The following is a 16,648-nucleotide window of genomic DNA, read 5'->3' on the forward strand; positions in this document are numbered from 1 at the left end:
TTTATTTATTTATTTATTACTAAAAGGGAAATGCTGAATGCTTAAGATCTGCCCTAGCTGCTAAGGCAAAAGTAGCTGTCACCAAGAAAGGCAATGCCCTGACTTCTCCAGACAGCCAGGTCCCACCACAGCTGGGCTGCAGAAAGCAACTCCTCAGGCAGGCAGGCAGGGACTCTGTCGGGGAGAAGTCCCAGAAAGCAGCAGGGCCTGGAGTTGCTGGTGTTGGGGGAGCGGATCCAGAGATAAGTAAGGGATGCAGGTGAGCCTTGCAGGGGTGATCTGCAGCACTGGGCTAGCACCCCAGCCAGCATGTGGCCCTGCAGAATGGCCTGGGGCCTCAGGACAGGTCTTGGGGCTCAGAACAGCATCTGCCTGGACAGCAACTTCTTGGCCAGTGCAAGTGTCATGTTAGACGACAGCATCGTGTTTTAAGAAAAATAGAATATGTCTTTTCATGTGACCAGCGTTTGTGGAGGGCTGAACCTTCCTTGTGAGTAAGGAGCATGAGGAGAGTGGTTTGGAAGTAGGTGGAGCTTCTGCCCAGGGAACTTGGAACCAGTACTTGTCTCACCCAGTGTTTGTATATTGGAGGCAGGGATCCTCTGGGCTTTCGTGAGTTCACAGGCACACACCCATCTCATTAGCACACTGCAGGCATTTGGATGACTTTCCTGGGCAGGCTGGCCCTCTAGAGCATAGTTAGAGCCATCAGGATCCCTCTATGGGATGCTTGGAATGGGCTGTCACCTGTGGGCCCCAGTGGGCAAAGGAGGGCTGTGCATGGCTTTGATCAGGGGTAGGGGTACAGCCTGGTAACAATGCAACAGGTGGGCCGGGCCAGGCCCCTTAAGAGAGCTTGGGTCTCCTCTCCCCTTCCTGGCTAGCATACTGGCCACACATGGCTATTGAGCACTTGACATGTGATTAATCCAAACTGAGAAAAATATGCAGAAGATTTTGATGACTTGGGGGAAAAAGAATGTAAAATATCTCAATGATTATTTTACATTGATCACCTGATGAAGTGACAATACTTTGGATATATTGGGTTAAATAAAAGTTTGATTGGAATTCAGTCACCTGTTTTTTCTTTTACTTGCTTTGCATGCTGTTCCTAGAACATTTATAATTACATATGTGGCTGACATTATGTTTCTGTTGGATGGGGCTGGTTTAGGAAAAAAACCAGTGCTTTGCAAACGGCTCTCAGGAAGCCTGCCTTTGAAATCTCAGTCTTCCTAGAAACATTTGTTCTGGGTCGGTGGTTCTCAACCAGGAGCTCTTTTGCCCTCTGGGGGACATTTGTTGATGGCTGGAGACATTCTGGTTGTTCCAGCTAAGGGATGCTACTGGCATCTAGTAGATATAGGCCAGGGATGCTGCTGAGCATCCTGCAATGCAGAGGACAGCTCCCACAACAAAGAATTCTCTAACTCTAAATGTCAGTAGTGCTCAGACTGAGATACCAGATGACATTATCTTGTATTGTATGTTAAAAGATAGAGTTTATGGTGCTATATATCAGACATTTATAAGATAACCACTTACCCATAAAAATGGGCTTCCCTGGTGGTTCAGCTGGTAAAGAATCCACTTGCAATGTGGGAGATGTGGGTTCCAACCCTGGGTTGGAAAGATCCCATAGGAAGGGAACAGCTACCCACTCCAGTATTCTGGTCTGGAGAATTCCATGGACTGTATAGTCCATGGGATCACAAAGAGTCAGACATGACTGAGTGAGTTTCACTCACTGCCCATAGAAATACATGATCATAAACCATGACAAGAAGCATTCTAAGGGCATAAGAGCATATACAACAAATGAAGCTTTCAGAGGAACCAAGTGGTGCTTGAGCTGTGAGCTGAAGAATGGTGGGGCTACCTAGGCAAGGGTGGTGGAGGGGGGAGGCCACATTACAGGCAGCGATTGGCACGTGCCAGTGCTGGTGGTGGGGGGAGGGCTGTGCACAGGGTCAACAGGCTGGGCCTGGAGACCAGGTCAAGAGTCAGAGCACGCAGGGACATTTCTGGAGGAATACAGACCAAAATTATATATGCATGCCTCTAAGAAATTGGGCTCTGGTAGAACTTCCCTCAAAATTCATCCCCCTTGGCATCTTTTAGGAGTTGGGCAGGCTTCATGTCATAAACCCTGCCAGCCTATAGGGTACAAATCACAGCCCCTGAGATCCACACACTGCCTTGCCCCGGCTGCTCCAGGCGATACATGTGCCAGACACGCTTCCGGATTGCACCACTACCTGGTTACAAAGGGTTGACGGAAAAGACCTGGGGTCACTTTCTGGAATAGTTAAGAAAACCAGCCCAGGTCAACAAGGCTCAGAAGCCTTGGCTGCTCTGCAGTAGGGGCTTCCCAGGAAACCTTGCCCAAGGTCAGTTGGCTGTTAACTTCCTGGCAGGTCCCCATCCAGGCCAGCTCTGATACTGCTGCACAGAGCGCCATCACCCTAAATACATCCTTGTGTCTCTATCCCAGGGAGGAGGAGCTGTCAGGATTGAGAACCTCCCAGGAAAAACCCTACTATCACTTTGCTACTTGCTAAATTGCTTCAGTCATGTCCAACTGTGTGCAACCCTATGGACTGTAGCCCACCAGGCTTCTCTGTCCATGGGATTCTCCAGGCAAAAATACTGGGGTAGGTTGCCATGCCCTCCTCCAGTGGATCTTCCCGACCCAAGGATTGAACCCGGGTCTCTTATGCCTCCAGCGTTGGCAGGCGGGTTCTTTACCACTAGTACCACCCGGTACTTACCCACATATAAAACTAAGTTTGCTCAATAATCGGAGCTCTATTTCCAAGAAGTAGTTAGAGGCAGGTGAGGCAGATGTTGTACACACACACAGAAGAGGACAATAATTCAAAAAATAGGGAGGCACCCAAATCAGCAGGAAATGTCTCAAAAAAGCCTGTAAATTCAAACAGTGTGCTTGCTTTTAAGCACATCATATAATTCAGACTGATTCAAGAAAGTGGTCCAGATTGGTTGGTACCAGCTCATACTGGCCATTAATACTGTGATTCTAGCTTGCCATTGCCTGCTTAGGACCAGCTCAGACTCACCCTAGCTTATCACGGCCTGTGGAAGCCAGACGAGGCCATTTGGACCCAGGTGCTGTTGGCTCTACCTCACTTAGCTCCTGCCTATCTCCTAGGGTCCTGTTCAGGGAGCCTTTCCTGATGCCATGCCTGGCAAGCTCTAACTCCACTGAGATTTGTTGCCATATTTCCAGAGTGGGAACAGAAGAGACCGTCACCCCACCCCTGCCAGTTTTCCTAGAGGGAAAACAGGATAAACTCACAAAAAAATCCATGAATTTATCACAGATACAGGGGAGCAAGTCACAAATGCATGTGTTCTGTGACACTGTAAAAATGGCCTTTTATTTTTTTTAAGATAGATAACAGAAATATAAGATAGGCACCCTCTCCCTGTGAGTTTCCAGGGTGAGAGAAGGCAGCGGAGCCCCAGGCTGTACCCTCACGCCCCCCTCCAGACTCTGTGAGTGCTGTGTCCTCTGTGCACCCACCGCTCACACAGCCCCAGGAGGTCGTCAGAACATAGCTGCAGAATGCTAGACCCTGATGGTACCCCAGCTCCCTGGGGCTGCTCTCTTTCCTGAAATCCCACTGACACGGGCCCTTCTTCAAAGATTTGTGTGTCCCCGGTTTTGATTGAGGCCTCTTCTGTGCCCATTAGCACTGCCCCAAATAAAGATTTATTGATTTGGCCTTGCTTTGTTTCACAAGGGTAAGGTATGGGAGGCAGCCATGCCTTTTACCTCCCAAAGAGCTCTTGACTCTGCCTGTCTCAGTCTCCTGTTATTATCCTCTCCCAGCCATCATCATTTCTAACCTGTGGCAGTAATACTCTGCCTCACCCCCACCCACTCCCATCCATTCTCCACTCCAAAGCCAGAGCCATCTTTTCAAATTTAAATCCACAGTGTACCCACCACCAGGCTCCTCCTCCAGCCCCAACTCACAGGAAGACCCCTCTTACAGTCTAGCCACTGGCCAAACCTCCAGCCTCCTCTCACTCTCCAAGCTCCAGCCACACTGGCCTTCCCATTCCTCAACATGTTCCGTGGGCCTCCTACCACAGGGCCAGAGCACACTCTGTTTCCCCAGCTGGAATGCCTCCTTCTCTCTGTCAGCCTGTCTATCTGTCTTTCTCTCTCTCTCTCTCTCTCACACACACACACACACCCACACACACACTTCTTAACTCCCGTTCTCCCTCCAGTTCTCAGCTCAAGTGTCGCCAGCCAAGTGCTCCTGCAACCCCCGGTCTAAACCGAGTCCTCTGCTCTGGGCCCTCCTTTCCTTTGTAGCACTTATCTTGAGTTGTAGGTGTACACTCCTCAGTGTGACTATTTGGTGAATAACAGTCACCCCACTAGACTTTGCACTCCAGGAGAGCAGGGCCCATTTCAGTGTTTAGGTATCATTATACACCAATGCCAGGCATCTGGTAGGTACTCAATACATATATGGTGAATAAATGAATGTGTGAGTAGATGAGTGACTGAGTGAACTAATAGCAGAGAAAGCATTAGCCTAGGAGGCTGAAGCACTGTCTCTGGACCTAACTGGTCCAGGTCCTTAAGAAAATCAGCCCTCCTTTGGTTGATTTATATGTTGCAAATATTTTCCCAATTTGTTTCTTGCCCTTAATTTTTATATCAGGGTCTTTTTTCCCAGACGTATGCATGTTTTTAATTATTATGTCATCAACCTATCAGTATTTCCTTTTAGAGTTTCTGCCTTTGTTTAAAATATTTCAAAATAAAATTGATGTTGCTATTAAGGAGGCTCCTTCTTTTAAAGGAAATCTTTAGCCTGATGAGCACAGCTCCAGCAGCTTGAGCCATCTTCCTTCGAAGAAGTATCAATGTCTTAGAAGCCTTGATGAATGTGCAGAGCCTGGTCAATACTTTGGGGATGGAGAGAAAAAGCTCTATGAGTGAGATGAAGTACTTTCACTGGCCTTATTTTTCTTGATTTTCCCTGAAGAAAACAAATTTACATTTATTATGTGCCTTCCATGCTCCAGGCATTTTTATTGTACTTATTTAATTCTCATGACTATACTATGATGAAGCACCATTATTCCCATTTTAACAGATGTGCAAGGAGAATTGTGGATACCCTGCCAACAAGTGCTGGAATTCATGTCTGTCCAGTGCTGAGGCATATGCCCTCTCCCTAACCCAACACAGGGATTCACACTACCCAAACACCACTGCAGGTGGCCCTGCTGGCCCCAGGAGAGCTATAAATTCTTTGAGTAATGAAATGCAGTGTGATTTTTAAGAAGATTCCCACTACCTATGAATACATGGAAAGTAGATTCAAACAACTGTTAGAATATTTAAGGTTGAATTATTGATATGCAGTAGAATACTAAGCAAATTAAAAGGCAAGGCAATTATGAACTCCAGGGAAAACAAAAAGTGGTTCATGAAATATTATAGTATACTGCATAGCTCAACTGGGACTAGCAATTACATAGTACTAATAATGCAAATTCTGCATATTGATCAAACTAAAAATACACTGTAACTATACTGGGAGGATGGAGTGGGTACTTACGTGTGATGGGGTAGGAGAGTGAAATAAATGAAATCCTCATCTTTTATAGTTAGAAGTCAATAGGTAGTATTTAAAATGGAAAAAATATCAAGAAACTATTTGGCACAAAATAGAGAACTCAGAAATAAATCCATGCATGTGTGGTCAATTAATTTACAACAACGGAGCCAGCAATATACAATGGGCAGTATATGAGAAGGACAGTCTCGTCAATAAATGGTGTTGGGCAAACTGGACATTCACAAGCAAAAGAATGAAACTCAACCCTTACCTTTTACCATACACAAAAACCAACTCAAAAGACTTGAACATTTAATCTTGAAACCATAAAATTCCTAGGAGAAAATATATGGAGTAATCTCTTTGAGATCAGTGGTGACAGTCATTTTTCGGATTAGACACAAAAAGCAAAGGACACAAAAGCAAAAATAAACAAATGGGGCTGCATCAAACTAAAAAGCTTCTGCATAGAAAAGGCAAAAACCCATAAAATGAAAAAGAAACCTACAGAATAGGAGAAAATATCTGCAAATCGTAGATCCAATAAGGGGCTAATATCCAAAATATACAAAGAACTCCTACAACTCAATAGCAAAAAAATCACAACAGACTGAAACATGGGCAGAAAACTGAATAGACATTTTTGCAAAGAATATATACAAATGGGCAAGAGGTACATGAAAAGGTGCTCACAGCACTAATCGGCAGGGAAATGCAAATCGAAAACCATGTTGAGATATCACCTCACAACCATTAGAATGGCTATTATCCAAAGACAAGAGGTAACAATATTGGCAAGAATGTGAAGAAAAGGGAGCTCTGGTATACTGAATGTAAATTGGTGCAGTCACTATGGAAAACAATATGGTGGTTCCTCAAAAAATTAAAAATAGAGCTACCATGTGACCCAGCAATTCCATTTCTGGGTTTGTATCTAAAAGAAATGAAAATAGGATCTCAAGAGATATCTGCATTCCCTTGTGGTAGGATTTCCTTCTCTTTCCTCATGCCTCTCCTCACAGATACCAGCTGATGGGAAAACTGAGTTCTCCCCATGGAAGATGCCCAGAGAATATAACCAGCACCCTTAGACACTTAGAATCTAAGGCACTGCTAGATGCTGGGCTCCAGGAGCTCCAGAAAGGACTTCTGTCCCCACAGAACTGAAGACTTGGCCATGAACTTCATGTTTGCAGGTGGAAATAAATGATTTATTTGCAAGACAGGCCTGAGCAGGATTAGACCTAGGCTGGGAGGGCTGCCTTGGACTCCTCTCAACCAAGACAGCCAGGGACCTGCCCTGACTGCTGAAATCAACAGCCTCAATGATTACTTAACCAAGGGTGGAGAACGTATTGATCTAAGCTAATGGCCCATAGGCAGGCAGAAATGAAATTTATAATCAATACTGAATTACATCAACTCCACCGATCTCCAGCTCCTGGTGAATGGCTTGCTAATCTGAACAGGAGCAGAGGCAGCAAACCTAGGGCAGCTGCTGCTGGACAAGGTCTGAAAGAGGGGAGACAGCCTCTGAAAGAGGGGAAATAGCCTCTGAAAGAGGGGAAACAGCCTCCCAAGGCCTCAGCCTGTAGCAATGAGAGACAATACTAACAGCCATTCATCCATTCAGTGCGTCTCTGCAGCACACTTTCAGAGTGCCATTCACTTCTTCCTCATCACAGTTTAGGTAGTGGGTAAGATTTGTATTTTGTTCCCATTTTATCTGGAAATCTGGGACTCTGAGTGGCTAAAGAGCCTCCAAATGCTGTTCCCCTTCCACAACCTCAGTTAGCCTCTCCCCTCCCACTGCCAAACTAGGAAAAGTAGGAAAACGGCATTCTGTTTCCTGCTTCTACTTGCTGCTTCTCTGATAACAGGAATGGCCCTTTAACCGTGCCCTTTAACGTCTCATCATGTGGAAACAGGCCATGGGCAGTAGAAATCCTGCTGTCAGGTTTCTTCCAGGCCAAGATCATCTCTAGAGGCACAAAGTCCCTTGGGTTTGATCTTGCCCATCTTCTTTGAACTTGAAGATTCCTGTTTCATGTCCATTCATGCTTTCAACAAGCATTTAGTGAGCCACTCTGTGCTACATTCTAGGGATCAATCATGAGGAGGGCACCCTCTCTGGCCATTAGAAGCTCACAAATCAAAACAGCATAGACAGGCACTTGTCTGGCCATAGGTGTGTGCCCTCTATGGGCGTGTCATAATGGATGGCAGGCAAGACCCTGCTTTGGGAACCTACTAGATGAGTCCTTACACAGTAGGAAACAGCTGCACTGACGCTTCAAGAGTGACAGGGCTCATCAGGCTGGCAAGCAACAGAGGTACAGGGATCTGGCACAAAATGGCCTTTGTGGGGACCAGTCATTGATCTGGAAAGAGCAGAGTGTGTGCTATGAGTGGGAAGTCAATCTGGAGACCTGGATGCTCACTGACTCACAGAGGTCTTGTCATCTTCCCAACTTCTTACCCATGTTGTGATAGCTAAACAGCCTCTTTAAAGGAGATGCAGGAAGAGGGACCCTGCCATGGGATGATGGTTGGAGATCCAGTCTGTGGATGGAGGTTAGAGGAGATCCATAAGGCTTGTCTTCCTCAAGGATTAATGAAAGGATGTTTCATTAGTGTTAGTGGGAAGAGGTTAGGGTTTGGTCTGTTCTAAGGCAGGAACATGGGTCCATGAGAGTCAATGTTAAAAGCTTGGGAGCCAGACTTCCTGGGTTTAACCCCATGCCCTCTCATCCTGCATGTCTTCCTGCTCCCTCTGCTGAGCACATCCTTTTATCCCACAGCCTTCCATAGTGTAGGGGAGAAAAAACTTTCCCTCTACCCTCTTAAGCTATGTACTTGAGGACTGCTAATTAAAATGATAAAAGATTAACAGGAGAAAAAGCATATAAATTTTATTGATTATTTTAAGTGTGTGAGGGGGTGCTTCATAGAAAAGGGGCAGCTAAACCCAGGGGCATACACTGTGGGAAGGTGACTGGGAAAAGTATGGCAGGTAAGGGTGGTTTAGTGAGGTTCATTATGCAGGCTGAAGTCACCTCTTCATGATAAGAATCTCATTCTTCTCTTCCTGGTATGGGAGTGGCAAGGCACCTTTATTCAGTAAGGGAAATTTATGCCCTGCTTTTAGGCAGAAAGGGAGAGGGGAAAGAGCTCCCGCTGTGTACTCTTTCTCAGTTGCCTTCAGCTCAAAATAATCAATATGCCAAAGTAGCATATTTTGGGGTGGTGATCCCCTCTGTTCTTTCTGGCTCACTCTGTTCTTTCATCCAGCTTCCGTCCCACCTCTGGCCTCCCAGCCTGACTTCCATGCATCTGCCTCTCACTTCCCGTTATACTTGCCGAGATGACAGACTCTTGTATTTGGGTGTCTCTGTTCCCCCTTTCCTTCTGCCAGGGCAGATATGTGCCTTTTATCTCCACACCCCAGTGGCTCACACAAGGTGGACACCCAGGAGGCCCCATAAGCTCCGTGAATGGATAAATGAGGACTAAGCCCAGCTGAACCTATGGGTGCACACCGTGTGGAAGTGAGGGTCAGGCATTTTGGGGGCCGCCTCCCTTCTGCACCCCCTCACTGAAGACCAGCACCAGCTAAATCAAGAGACAGACCCAGGAAGAGCCAACGAAAATAACTGTTAAGAATGTGATCTTTTAAATTGATGTTTTTAAAGCATTAAAATCATCATTATGGGGAAAATAATCCAAACTTTCTAGAACCTCCTCATAGTTATATTAGAATTAACACTTCTTACTTTGGGGGGCTAGTTTTCCTCCTTGTTCTTCACCTTCCAGGTCCTGAAGTGAGACCCATTAAGGGAGCCTTGCTGGTTCTCTAGACCCCTCAGGTGGGGAGCTTAGCAAAGAACAGATGATCAAGTGGAGCCCAGAAAGAAGCTAAGTAACAGGTTTAAAAAAAAAAATTAAGGTAGAGAGCACTCAGGAACCATCCTGTAATAAATCATCTGAGGCTCTCAGGACAGCTGGGAACCTCACGAGGCCCCCTTGCCCTTGGTGGCAAATTGCATTAACTTTATGAAACTGTCTCGTCTGCCCCCCTCCGGAGCGCCCCTTCCATTACCTCACCTCTCTCTTCTCCATCAATCTTTGGCCTCGATACTTACCCTTTAAATCAATTCAGCTCTGAGAGCTGTCTTGCTGTTTCCACAGCCCGGCTTTAAAATCCCATTGACTTTTATAAATCAATTGTGTTTTAGTTCAAGTGCAGCCACGCCTCCACGCTCTCAGGGCCGCGCTAGGAGAGCTACAGATGGAAAAACAGGGCGCTAATGCCCTGGCAGCTGCGGAGGCCGGTGCTGCCACAGCCTAGTCAGAAGGCCCTGAAAACAGTAAGGTGTGCCTCGCGTGGATCTCATAAAGAGGCCCTGAGCTGAGGCTTGTCTGCAGCAATTTCTTGAAGAGGTGTTCCCAAGGGACACCGGTGAGGGGATGGGGGAGCAGGACCAGGAAGCGGAGGTCCAAATTGGGCTGCAAGGCCCAGTTAAGGCGGGTATCAATCAGCCTGAGCCCCTGGGGAGTTTTGAATGTGGATTGTGCCTCTTACGCTTCCTAGAAGTTTCAAACTAGAAACAAGACTGCAGGGGCTTTCAAGCCCCCACAGCCAGGAGTCTTTGGCCAAGGGCTGGGGAGTGAGGGAGGGGTGTAAATTCCTGGGCACTTCCCGTTCTCTCAGTGCCTGCTCAGAATGGCCCCAATAACCCAGGGACAGTCTCTAAAACAGGCCAGCAGCCCTGAAAAATCACCCAGGGAAAGCTGTTGGAAACAAGGGGGCCTAAAAACAGGGACAAGGAATCAAGGGAATTTGAGCAGAACTCTGACATGATCCACTGTGTCAGGTATCTTGCGTGTGTTCCCAGCCATTTCCAAGATGCCGCAGTTGCCAGGTGCTCCTGTGGCAACACTGGGGGAGTGAGTGACTCACACACTCTCTGAGCCTCTCTCTTATGTGAAATGGGATGGAGCACGAAGGCTGGAGTAGCAGGCCCACCGGAAGGGCTCACCTACAGAGGGTCCCTCTGACCTGATCCCATGGAAGGTCTGCAGATGAGCCAGAAGCGCTTCCACGAAGGATCATCTGTTCAGCCTGGAAATTCTGAGTAGGCGGAGGCTAGGCATCTGTTTATGTTGTGGTCCACAGCTTAGTGAGGTGATTTTTGCAGATAAATATGCTTAAACGTTTATCCAACTCATGACATTTTAATTGCTATCTTAGATCTCTGAAGGGGATTCAGCTCCCTCTCAAAAAAGCTCTGTCTTTTAAAGGTTTTATTTTAATTCATGTAAGCAATGCACACATTCTTTCCTGTATAAAACTACAATACTACAGTCCCATCCTCTCCTCCATGACCATAGTCACTGTTACAGGTGTGACATGTTCCTTCTATATAAATGCATGTACCCACTGAATATATCTTGTGATGTCTTTTGTTTAAAGGGTTGTGTTTTTCTTCCGTTTTTACATAGTTTTATACTTTGTATATTGTTCTGTGATTTGCCCTCTTCTACTGCTGTACTAGAATTTAAGTAAATATTAAAGCAGGAAAGGGGAGATGGAAGGGTTGGGGATACATCTTGAGAGTGGCCAGGAAGTCCTCACTGAGAAAATGGCATTTGAGTGAAGAACAAAGGGGCTGAGAGGAAGCCCTGCAGGACCGGGGACAGCAGGTGCAGAGCCGGGCAGCAGGTGCATGGCTGGACGGATTGCACAGGTGATCATGAACCATCCCTGTGAGATGTCCCTCAGATGATTTAACAGGTGATCCTGGAATCCCAGAGAAGGACCCAGGCAGAAATAAAGACCTGGTCTCATGACAGAATGGAGGGCATCTGGGGCAATCCTGGGCAACAGCAGGACTTTCAGGGAGAACAGAAGGAACTGAAGTCAGAACACGTTGGGCAGGTAGTAAGAGACACGTGTGTACCAGGCAGTTTGGCTCTGCAGAGCAAGAGGAAGAACTTCAGGAAGAGGGTGATCAGTGGTGACTGAGCACCAAAGGATCTTGGAGGCTGAGAATCAGAACCAGACTGTTGGATTTGATCAGAGCTGTTTCAGGAGAGGACAGAATCTCCAAATGCAGAGGGTTGGCAGGGACTGAGGGGTGAAGAAGGAGAGACTGGAACTGTGAGAATAGGTGACAGCGTCAGCCCAGCCCGAATGCTGATCTGAGCCAAGAGGTAGCAAATGCCTCACCTGTTCCTTCCAAATCGGAGCCCCCTTCTTCTGAGGTGGGTCCAAATACTGCTCATCCTACAAGGCTTGGCCCAGGTGCTCCTTCTCCAGGTGGCTCTGCTGATGTCTACAGCAGAAAGGTGCCCCTTCATTTAAGTGTCTGCAGCCTGTGCCTGTCCACATGGCCCGTGGTTCTTTCATCTCCATGTGATTGTTCTTTGTGGCTGATTTCCCCTGCCAGCCTAGGGGAACACAAGCAACTCGGGGTTCTGCCCCATGCCTGGAGGAGTTCTGCAGACTTGGAAGGCGTGGATGAATGAGTCAGTGAATGAATGATTGTGCTTGTGAGCTGAAGAGCCAGACCCTGAGGCGGGCAGAAAGCACCCTCCTCCTCCTCCTCAGGTCATGAACCTGCTCCTGGGCCAGAAGTTCCCCTTGCTTCTGGAACCTTAGAATGTCAGAGCTGTTTGACTTGAAATCTCAGCTTAAATGTTTACAGAACTGAATTGCTTGATTCAAGGAAGTGCTGAAGACAGGAACAGTGGTTATTAATAAATAATAACAGCAATTATTTTCCTTTCAAGCTGCTCTATGGGCCTTATAAGTAGTATCTGTGTGATTGAGTGGCTGGAGGACAACCCAGGCTGGCTTGGCAGCCTAAGTAGCATCTATAGCAAGCGCCTCCCTGGTGAGCTGAGGGGAGCAGAGCTGGCCTCTTCTCTCCTCCACAAGAGCCCTGCTTCTGCCAAGTAGAGTTGAATCTGTAAATCAACTATACTTCAATTTAAAAAAAAGAGTAAGTCAAAGTAGCCCATGATGTTTGACAACCATGTTTGACATCCATTACCTGCCTGGCATGGTGATGAGAGCCACACATGCAGAACTAGATAAGGCATCATGTCCTTCCCTACCTTCCCCTTCAGTCAAGAGGGACAGAAAGGCAACCACACAGATTATTACCAGTCATGGATCTCATGTCCTGGTAGGGGAGGGAATGACTATCTAGAAGAGATCAGAAGGAAGGTTCTGTGGAGTTGGATCTTGAAGATCACCATTCCTAGGTGGCTCAATAGGTAAAGAATTTGCCTGCCAATGCAGGAGTTACAGGAGACAAAGGTTTGATCCTTGTGTCAGGATAATCCCCTGGAAGAAGAAATGGCGACCTGTTCCAGTTTTCTTGCCTGGAAAATTCCATGTACAGAGGAGCCTGGCAGGCTACAGTCCATGCGGTCATAAAGAGTCGGACACGACTGCACACAGCACAGCAGTAGCATGCAGCCAAAGCCAGGGGTTGAGTAGGCAAGGGATGCAAGAAAGGCCTGGGTTAGTGGGATGGCATGGACAGAGGTCGGATAGGCTTAAGGAACTGCACTCACTAGAGTGATGAGAGAAGCTTAGGCAGATACACACACACAGAATCGCAGGTACAGTGCAACAGTTGTGGGTTGTGGGGACCATGCATTCCAATCCCAAGTTAGGATCTATGGTCTAGAGATTGCAAATGTGATTACAAGTGTGATTACATTTGGACTCAGAGTTATTCCTCCAAAGTCCAGGTTGGCCTTCCTAGTGACCCCTGCAGCAATCTCCTTGACATTCGCCAGAGAGAGAGAGAAGAGGAGCTCTGCCTGAGACAAGAGTCAGGGAGGTGTGGGAGGGGCAAGAACTCAGTCACCGTACCGTGAAAGGCAGTACCAGCTCTGGCAGAGTGCTGCCCCGTGGCATCTGCAGGGCAGAAGAGCTCACAGGCCCTCCGAGGCTCTGAGGTAGGAGGACGGCCCCTTTGTTCTGCCAGGGAGCCATGAACCAGTCGCAGCAGGCAAGTGCAGCTGAGGTCCTGCTGGCCAGGCCCAGCCACCAGCATGATCCCAGGGAAGCAGCGAGGGAGTTTGCCAGGTGGGGTGGGGGCTTCTGGGCAACGGTGAGGCCTCCAGAGGAGGGGTGCCATGCAGAATCCAGGGAGGGAGTCTGCTGGGGCCAGCTCCCTTGGGGCCTGAGTGACAGGAGCCCTGCAAGAAGGTGAAGACCTTCGAGTAGGACCCAGATGGTTATGTTTCTTATTTCATCGCTCGTTTCTCTACACCTATAACAGTGACTGGCACATAGTAGATACTGTATAAATATTAGTTGCTGAATTGACAAGTGAGTCATTGAACTCTTGGAAAGACGGATAGATGGATGGATGAGCAAACCTGGGGAAATGGAGAATCTGGGGTCCCACGGAGGCAGAAGAAACTAACCAGGCAGTAAGCTGTGCACTACCCCAAGTGGATGACCTTTGGCTACAGTATTGGTGGGCTCCAGCCCTTGCCCCTTTCAACCTGAGGAGGAGGTAGGCCAAGCACGATCACGCCCTGCTTGCTGAAGCTCCCATAACAGTGTTACTGGGCAGCTGGGATAGCAGAGTGGGGCAAGGACTGACCATGGCCTGCCATCGTTTGTGTTCATTATGTGTGTGCTTGGCTTCCAGCCCGCTCCAAAAGCCTGGTGATGGGAGAGCAGAGCCGGAGCCCTGGGCGGCCGCCCTGCCCTCGCAGGCTGGGCCCCGTGCTGAAGGCGGGCTGGTTGAAGAAGCAGAGAAGCATCATGAAGAACTGGCAGCAACGCTGGTTCGTGCTGCGTGGGGATCAGCTCTTCTACTACAAGGACAAAGATGAGACCAAGCCCCAGGTGAGAAGCACACATCCTGTGTCCAGTGGGCATCATGGCGGGGGGGGGGGGCTCCAGGGGGCATGATTAACTGTCTCCAGGAGAGGGGAGATGGCAGAGAGAGACCCTCCCATCAGCACCTCCACCCCTCAGGCACCAAGCCCCTGACTCCGCTCAGCATCACATTTCACTGGGATTTCCAAAGTGAGATTTATCCTCAGCTCTCACATTCCTGGGATCACACCTGGTTTTACTGCAACACATCTATAGCTTCAGTCTTTGAAATGTTTCCTTCTTATGCTGATAGAGAGCATCCCTGCATGACTTTAAAAAAGAACAACCACCCAAAGGGTAGTCAAGTGCTTAAGACTCTGTGCTTCCAAAACAGGGGCCAAGGGTTCAATCCCTGGTCTGGGAACTAAGATCCCACATGTCCTGTGGCATAGCCAGAAAAAAAAAAAAATTCTTCTTCATGTCCTTTTCAACCTCTCAGTGCTTCCATGGAGGACACACAGATTCCATTTCTTTGACTGTGCCGGGAAACAGGCACCCAGGCAAATCTAATGTCATACTCAAGTCTGGCTCATTTTGAAACCCCTGTGTCAGAGGCCTCTGCTCCTCTGGATGGCTTCTGTTTTCACCAGTGCTTGAAGCTCCACCTTTGGTGCTTAACACATCTGCCTTTCCACTCAGTTACACTAAGTTCACTCACTCAGAGCCGCCACTGGCCTCATCCATCATGGTGTGTCCCACTCACAGTCGCCCCATGCAGACATCGTAACCAAGTGCTCTGCAAGTTGCCGACCAAGGTGGCTGGGCTTGTGGTGATCAGGCAGGTTAACCCTTGTTATGGGATTCACACAGAGAAAGAAAGTCTGGGAGCTACCCTTGTTTCTCTTGAGGAAAATGGGGAAGAACTTGAAGGACTTCTCCCAAAGAAAGGTTGCACCTAGTCATTGATCCAAACTGGAAAGTAAAGTGAGATCACCTTTTTTGGGGTCAGGAATCACAGAATTTTGGGAGGTTGGGAACGGGCTCAGTGATGGGCAAGATGGGAGGAGGTACCTGGGCACAGTGCAGGGTCACTTTGACATCATGGCGAGACAATGACCCTCTTTTCTCGGAAGAGTCACTCCTCTTCCAGATTTTCTGAGTATGAAGAAGGAATTGTCGTATCTTTAACACTTCTCCAATACTTGGGATCCTCCCTTAAAAGCATGGGGCTCTGAGAACAGACTTATGGACATGGGGAGAGGAGAGGAGAGGGTGAGATGTATGAAGAGAGTAACATGGAAACTTACATTACCATATGGAAAATAGATAGCCAAAGGGAATTTGCTGTATGGCTCAGGAAACTCAAGCAGGGCTCTGTATCATCCTGGAGGGGTGGATGGGGAGGGGGACGGGAGGGAGGTTCAAAAGGGAAGGGATATATGTATACCTATGGCTGATTCATGTTGAGGTTTGACAGAAAACAACAAAATTCTGTAAAGCAATTATCCTTCAATTAAAAAAAATAAATAAATAAATTTTTTAAATGGGGCTTTGAGGGTGGGAAGGAACAGCCCTCATCTCAGAGACCTCAGTGACATTAGTCACCAGCTGCAAGTTAATAACTCTCTGCCTTCACTGTATTTATTCTAGTGGTTAACTTCTGTTTATGGAAAGTCATACTGATTTCCGTTCGTGAGAGTCCTTGCCTGTTTTTCTTTCTAAACTATATCTAAGTTTAAAACAAAAACCCTAGCGCAGCAATGTGAGTGTACTTAATGCTACTGAACTATATGCTTAAAAATTGTTAAGATGGTAAATATGTGTTATGTGCATTTTACACACCCACACAAATAAGTGAGACTTATTTAAGGAAAACTTTTAAATCATTAACAGTAGAGATGAGAGGTGGAGATGACAAAATTCATGAAGGTGGATCTAAGCTAAAGTTTAAGGAACTCTGATCTCGTTCAACCTCCCAGGCTTTATAAGGAAGGGAAGAGAGGTGGAATGGACCACATAGGAACTTTGAATCTGATCTGAATTAGGTCAAGCATGCTAGCTGAATAACTTGAAACAAGTCACTTAAGTGTTTTGTTTGTTTCAGTTTTATCATTACTAAAATAGAGACACTATTACCTACCTCACAGAGATACACCAAGGATTAGATTGTAGAACATACACA

At 47.3% G+C, this 16,648-nt stretch overlaps 1 protein-coding gene across 8 annotated transcripts in view; it reads left to right on the forward strand.

Moving 5' to 3' along the window:
* ARHGAP22 (Rho GTPase activating protein 22) overlaps positions 1–16,648 on the forward strand; it is a 176,947-nt gene that overhangs the window by 36,128 nt on the left and 124,171 nt on the right. For all 8 annotated transcript variants that reach the window (XM_043476357.1, XM_043476356.1, XM_043476359.1 and 5 more), the window contains one exon: positions 14,294–14,493. In XM_043476357.1, the coding sequence (XP_043332292.1) occupies positions 14,294–14,493 (200 nt within the window). The remainder of the gene's footprint in view (positions 1–14,293; positions 14,494–16,648) is intronic.

The sequence above is a fragment of the Cervus canadensis genome, chromosome 8, assembly GCF_019320065.1.
Source record: "Cervus canadensis isolate Bull #8, Minnesota chromosome 8, ASM1932006v1, whole genome shotgun sequence".
NCBI classification, from domain to species: Eukaryota; Metazoa; Chordata; class Mammalia; order Artiodactyla; family Cervidae; genus Cervus; species Cervus canadensis.